The sequence below is a fragment of the Poecilia formosa genome, unplaced genomic scaffold (genome assembly GCF_000485575.1).
Source record: "Poecilia formosa unplaced genomic scaffold, Poecilia_formosa-5.1.2 Scaffold471, whole genome shotgun sequence".
In the NCBI taxonomy this organism is placed as follows: Eukaryota; Metazoa; Chordata; class Actinopteri; order Cyprinodontiformes; family Poeciliidae; genus Poecilia; species Poecilia formosa.
Genome location: NW_006800410.1, coordinates 293,714 through 301,056, shown reverse-complemented (window position 1 = coordinate 301,056; position 7,343 = coordinate 293,714). Strand labels below are relative to the sequence as shown.

Genomic DNA, 7,343 nt, shown 5'->3' with positions numbered 1-7,343 from the left:
GGAAGTAAATGAACAGTTCACTGGATGGAAGTAAATGAACAGTTCACTGGATGGAAGTAAATGAACAGTTCACTGGATGGAAGTAAATGAACAGTTCACTGGACGGAACGGATCTTTGTGAGTTTTTATCTGAATTCAGCCATTCAGGACTGAACTGAGCTGATTTTTGGGGCTAAATGACCTCTGACCCCTGTTGGGTTTTATTAAAATCAGTTGTTAAAGCGATACAAACACACAGTATGTAGTGGAAGCTAATGCTAATGTGCTAATTTCAATTTAAATAATTTCTGCCCTGGAAAGGCTATTAGGCTCAAGTGCATATTTAATTTTGACATCATTAATGTTCCATAACCACCTTAGATATTGTATCTATATTCATAATTGTTCTCTGGTTTCTGTGTTTTGTTTTGTTCCACCATGTTTCTTCTTTTGAATGGAGTTACTGGGGGAGGAAACAGAACAAGCGTCACCTACTTCAAAATAAGAGCATGAATATAAACACTTAATTACTTCAAGAATTCTTAACAGTTAAAACTTCAACATAAAAGTCAAATTTTATTCAACTGAAAATTATCACTTTATTATAATTTATCTGAAAAAATTAATGTAGGGGAAGCTGTATGCTAAATGTGTACAAAGTTAGCCAAAGTGGTAAATAGAAAAACACATTAGCATTGGCGTGTTAGCAGCAGCTCCACTGCTTTAATTAGGCCATGTTGAGTTTCCCCGCTGCGCTGTGGGCAGAACGTCAGCGGTTCGGTTCGGATCTTTGTTTTTCCTGTTGAGTTTCAGTGGAACGACTTCCTCGTGTCTCCGGCTCGTCTTCAGCCGACTGCAGCCGTGTAAATATTCCTGCTCCTCCTCCACCCATCAAGTCAAACACAGACAAACGTCCAGAGATCCGGCTTTTTCTGCCCCAAAGTGTTTCCTGTTTATCAGGTAAATGGGTTTCAGAGCGGGACGCTTGAATCGGGTCGACGGAGGGAAGATGGACCGGCTGCTTTCCATACAGTCAAATCCTGCTGATCGGCTCAGAGCTGCAGGACGCAGCAGATGACCCGCCGTCGTTTCTGGTTCTGTTCGTTTGACCATCTCAACCGTTCACAAATCCTGTTCATATTTAATATGATTCATTAATCATGAGCTGAACCCTCCCGACCTCACCAGGGACAAGGGTGTACAGAAAATGGATGGATGGATGAATTATGAGCCGATTTCTCCACTACATTTGATCTGGAGCAGGGAAAACTGGATGTGAAACCAGAACCGTGTGGACCAGCCTTAAACAAATTAGGGATGGCTCAAGTTCCACATCTGTGGCTGATCCAGAGTGAAATTTCTGAAGAGCTGCAGGTTTTAGGGACCTTTGTGGTGAAGTTCAGGAAAACATGCAGGTTCTGATTCTGTGAGATCCGTTCCTCTGCAGATGCTGATCTGCTCATGTGTGACGGAGTTGGTTTAGTTTCTGGATCCTGGTGGTTATTTCTGCTGCGGCCAGAATGAAAAACCATTTCTGAGCGTCTGGTTGGAGACGCTTTAGGACTGAGTCAACACACCTGAGGGAGAGTGAATGGAGCAATCAGCCGGCGACACACACCTACAAAACACCCAGAGACAGACAAAGGAGCTGATTGGCTGCTCTTCAAGTAAAACAGTCTGAAAGGAAGAAGCTTTGAACTTGGAAAGAAAAACAGAGGAAGAAGTGGAGGGAGAGTAATGACGCATAAAAGCTACAGCCGCCACGTTTTAAAGGAGAGCAGAACGAAGAGACAAAACAGAAAACAGGTCTGCAGTTTTCAGGAATGAGACCTGAAGTGTGAAGGTATTCAGTGGTGCTAATGGAGGTCAGCGCTCAGGAAGCGGCCTCACAGCCTGGCACAAATTTACATCATAATTTGCAGACTCCTGATTTGTTTACAGGTTGTGGCTTTTTATTAGAGCCTGGGAGTAAAAATGCTGCCGGTGTCAGAGGAAACTCTGCAGGTCATGTAAATACGGGACTCTGCTGCATGTTTAGAAACGAGGAAAATCCAACCTCAGATGGCGTCACTGACACGGGAAACATGTCAACAAAACTAAACCCAAACACAGAAGTGGAGCTTGGCGTTCACATTCAAACTGAACCAGAGTTCACTTCAACCGAACCCGGACTGAGGTTTGGAGGACCAGAGGTCAGAGGTCAATTAGCGTTCACACCTGACCAACCAGACTGGACTTTCTAGCAAATGGACTAAAGTGGACTAAACATTGCTGGCAAGACAGCAGCAATGTCCTCAGACAAGCAACTCCTGCTGAAATACACGTTAGCAGTTCCTTAATGCAACATGCTAGCAGCTCTGGGTTAATGCGTACGGCCTGGTAGCATGGCTGTTAGCTAACGGCCTGGTAGCATGGCTGTTAGCTAACGGCCTGGTAGCATGGCTGTTAGCTAACGGCCTGGTAGCATGGCTGTTAGCTAACGGCCCCTTAGCGCGGCGGCTGCTCCTGAAGCAGAAATGCTCCTCAGACTGATGAAGTCATGTGTGTCCAGCTGTAAAGAGTAGCTCTGTTTTGTCCTAAACAGCAGGGTTGATAGTTGATGAGCACACACACACACACACAGACACAGACATGCTCCAACTGCTTCAGTAAAACCAGCAGCTCCTTAAATAGAAATAAACTCTGAAACATGAAAATGAAAAAGGTTGAACTCTTTATTTGGTCCTGAACCTGAAGAACTGACCAGAACCCAAACAAAACCCAACATGGCTCCAGAACTTCAGGCGACTGACAGCATTTCTAACCGCAGGCGGGATTATTGAGTTGTGTGTCATCATTATTGGAGATAATAGAAACTGTCAGGAGGAAAACAGCCTCATTACCATCATTATAACAGTTGTTATGATGTTTGTGACTGAATGTCTGGTTGTGATTCTGCATGATGAATATATATTGATGAAACGTGACTGAGCTGTGCTGCCTGGTTCAGCTGCGTTCCTGTTGTAATGCTGTGTAACTGGTGCAGCTCGTCTGATAACCAGGAAGTTTTATTTTTAGAACACTTCTTGTCTTCCGTCAACACATTTAACACCAAAAACATTGAGATGAGCCTTTAAATCATCTTTATTATTATTTTTTTTATCTTAATTTCTATAAATATTAATAAATATTAAGATACATTTTTAAACATGTCTGTTTCGTCTTTATTTTTAACCCAAAAAAAGGCAAAAGTTCAACTTTCTCTCAAGCAGTTTTGTGTTTAATTCAGTTTCATTTGATATTCTGTCGGTAGATGAGGCTTTGTCCTCTTTATGAAGCTCAGCAGCTCAGTTCAACCAAGCGACTCGCATCAGGAACCAAATACATCTCCAGAAATCAAACACTGATCAGGACGGGTCTGCATGCACCTTTATTACAGAGTAATAAACAGTAATAAACGGTAATAAACAGTAACTGCTGTCGGATGTGAAGCGTTTTTCGTCGTGACCAACATGTGGAGCTGAGTTAAAACCGCGTTAGAAACCGTGTGAAAGCGCGTCTATAAATAGAGGCGCTTCCTGTGCGCAGACGGCCGTCCTGCAGCTCAGCTTTCATTTCAGCCGCTTTACGAGTCGCATCCGGTTCTCCTGCCCACCATCAGCCTCCTGCAGCCGGCACGCCGTCATCTCGCTGCCGATTGGCTGGAAATGAACGGGACGGCGGCCATTTTTAATATCTGTCTGTTATTGAAATTTAATTCAGATGTTTTATTGCTGAAATGTTTTTATTTAACACTTCGAAGTCCAGCCAATAGATTGGGATGTCTTGGTTATGTTCAGAGGTTTAATATGAAGATCTGAGGATGAATGTTCGTTTTGTTCTGAGGTTCAGACTAGAATCAGTTCATGATTCATTAACAAGAATAACATGATAACCTCCAAGTTTATCATCAGAAACAATGTTTAAAAACAGTGACCCATGTTTGACTTTGTAATGTTGGTGACCTATAGTTAGAACTTTTAACCATCAAACTTTATTTATTTGGATCTACAGATATTTCTGTTTCCAGAATCTTTTATTTATTTTTAATCTGACAGAGACTCAGAGGAGGGAGCTGAAGATGAGGGTGATGGAAAGGAGGCCTTCCATCCGTCACCAGACAGAAAACAACCTGAATAAAGTTATTTAGAGTTGCTTGTAGTTTTTCTGTTTACATTAAATCCAATCAAATGTTCCCAGTTTCAGCTCAGTTAGTGTTGACCAGAAAGTTACTGGGATAACAGGAGAGAAAAGAGTTTATATCTTGAAATCCAGTATTTTTTGGCACATTCCTCAGAACTAAACTAGTTTAAATTTTTAGTTTTTCTCAGATCATAAACTGAATTTATTCCTAATTCTAGATTAAATTGACAAACTTTTTTTTTGCTCCGTTGTTGCGCCTCTCTTTGGTTTTCTGAAGCGTTAGTGAGGCCGTCTGCAGGCTGCTGGTCCATGTGGTTGCAGGTTATCAGGTGTTTCTGCTTGTGTCTCTGCAGGCTGGTGGACGATCGCTGCGTCGTGGAACCGGCTGCTGGAGATCTGGAGAACCCGCCCAAAAAGTTCAGAGGTAACGCTTCCTGTCTCCACCCAGAGATAAAACCAGGAATATCAAGCTTTTACCATGAAAGGTTCAGGTCGCCAGTTACCATGACAACGGCCAGTTAGCTGATTTTTTACAATTTTTAAATTAGAGAAAAACATGTTTCTCACAACTTTAATTTCAAATTGATTATTTCTATAAGTTCATTTGTAAAGGTAATAAGCAGGAAGTGGCAGGGCATTCTGGGTAAATACAACCAAAGCTAACGTGCTAGCCTAGCGCTAGCAGCAGAAATGGCTCCTGGTCTTTAGCCTCAAGAGAAATCCTCCAACCGCTAAAATCTGACGCCTCCATCTTGTTTCCATCTGGTGAAGAAGGAAGTTGCTCTCAGTGTCTTCAGAGGTTTTTGTGTCGTTTCCCTCAGTGGTTCTTGGTGCAGCGCCCCCACAGGCCGGGAGGGGAACAGGCTGGTTTGACTCAGAACCACAGTAGCTGGAGGTGGAGCAGATGTTCTGGTTCTAGTGGAACCGGGTCGACCGGACCATCGGGAGGGAAACAGCCTAAACCTCAAATTAAAAACGGTTGAAACGTGTTTGGGCCTCCGGCCGTCTCCATGTGCGGAGGACGGGTCGTCGGTTCGATTCCCAGCCTCACACCGTTTCCTGCACGTCTTCCTCTCTCCAAAACAAATAATTTCATCAGTTTCACCTTCTGCTTCCATCGTTGTTGTTTCACACTGTAAAACATTTGGTAAAGGTTAAGTTATGAATCACACATTGTCAGAGACAGGAAGCATTAAAGGCAGCAGGAAAACCGTCTTTTTGTTCCCAGGTTGGGTCTGAATGAGAGGAAAGCAGCAGGAACATTACAAATAAATCCAAGCTAATGTGGTTTAGATTTCAAAGAATCAGATTAAATTATCAATATGTATAATTAGTTATTAAAAAAGTGAAAAGTTAAATTTTTCCTCTTCTGGATGAAATGTGTCGTTTCTGAGATTTTAATTAAACTGAGTCTTTTCTTCTGCTTGGTTCACTTCATTCAGCTGGAATATAAAACATGTTTTATGTACAAACGGTGACATAACGAATGGGTCAGAACCAGTCTGAGAACTGGTACCAGACTGTTCCTGGGTCAGAACCAGAGGAAGCCATTAAAGCTGCATGAGGAACAGAAATAACGCCTTTAGAGCGAGTCCAGCTCCGATCCGCAGGGAGCCGCAGCAACACCAGGCTGACCGCTGCCAGGGACCGGCCCGGCTGGTTCCGAGGGGCCGGTCCATCTGGTCGGCTCTGCCGGGACCCGGGGGGGCCGGTCCAGTTTAGAAGTGGATCACAGACAGAGACTGACAGCTGAAACTTTATATTCAGAGTTTCTGACTGTCAGTCTGACTAAACTTTCCTGTTTGAGATCAAAACGTTCCGACCCAGTTCCACCGGTTCTGTCAGGAGGAACGCAGAAAAACCCAGGAAAATGTCAGCTAATTAATGCTAATGTTAGCACAGTCCGGATTCCAAAGAAGCTCCAGGAATGATCAGAGAAACTCTGGAAAGATGAACAGATAGAAAAACAATCTGATGGTTGAAAAACAGATTAAAAACTATAAATATATTTTGGTTTGGAGTTTCTGTGTCTGTTTATTCAGGAGTTTAGCAACAAAAATGATTTTTGAACTGAAAGTAGAGAATCTGATTTAAAAAATTAATCAAGTCCTACCACAAAGAAATAATAAAATAGGGATTTGAAATTAATTTCTTGTGTTATCTATAATAAATAAATGTATTTTAATGATTTATTTTGTAATGAAATCTGGTTTTAGATGCATTTTTAATGTCTTGTAGATGATGTGAAAAACAAACAGAGCTGTGTGGCTGGGCCGTGTGAAACGGATTCGAACCCGTTTGGACCAAAGCAACGACTCGGAACATTAAACACACACACACACACACACACACACACACACACACACACACACACACACACACAGAGAGAGAAATATCTGCTGTTTGACAAACACACACAGTGGAAGCAGGAAACACCCAGGATCCTGCAGGAGAGTCAATATTGACAGGGTTCCTTTCACTCCTCTGGTCCAGATGTCACAACGGCTCCAGATCTCGGTTCAGAGTCACACTCTGGACTGAGACGGGTTCTGGAAGCAAGACGGGTCCAGAAGACAGGAGGAGGAGGTCAGGGAGCGGCTGGATGGCCGGGTTGCAGCGCAGGGAAATGAAAACAAAGCATCTGCTGGCGAGTTACCAGCTGAGCCTTCAGGCTCTGATCACATTTCCGTGAAAACCTTCAGAGCTGCATGTCGGGTCCTGTCAGCACTCCTAGAGCACCGATTCCCAGAACACAACACGACCTGAATGCAACACGACCTGAATGCAACACGACCTGAATGCAACACGACCTGAACGCAGTGCGACCTGAACACGATGCAATCTGAACGCGATGCATCCTGAACACGATGCAATCTGAACGGAACACGACCTGAAAGCAACACGACCTGAACGCAACACGACCTGAACGCAGTGCGACCTGAACGCAGTGCGACCTGAACACGATGCAACCTGAACGCAACACGACCTGAACGCAATGTGACCTGAACGGAGCATGACCTGAACACGATGCAACCTGAACGCAGCTCGACCTGAACGCAGCACGACCTGAACGGAACACGACCTGAACGCAACACGACCTGAACGCAGCACGACCTGAACGCAACACGACCTGAACGCAGCACGACCTGAACGCAACACGACCTGAACGCAACACGACCTGAACACGATGCAACCTGAACAAG

At 43.8% G+C, this 7,343-nt stretch overlaps 1 protein-coding gene across 2 annotated transcripts in view; it reads left to right on the top strand.

Moving 5' to 3' along the window:
* itpr3 (inositol 1,4,5-trisphosphate receptor, type 3) overlaps nt 1–7,343 on the top strand; it is a 51,888-nt gene that overhangs the window by 2,927 nt on the left and 41,618 nt on the right. For both annotated transcript variants that reach the window (XM_016664169.1, XM_007578216.2), the window contains exon 2: nt 4,494–4,564. In XM_016664169.1, the coding sequence (XP_016519655.1) occupies nt 4,494–4,564 (71 nt within the window). The remainder of the gene's footprint in view (nt 1–4,493; nt 4,565–7,343) is intronic.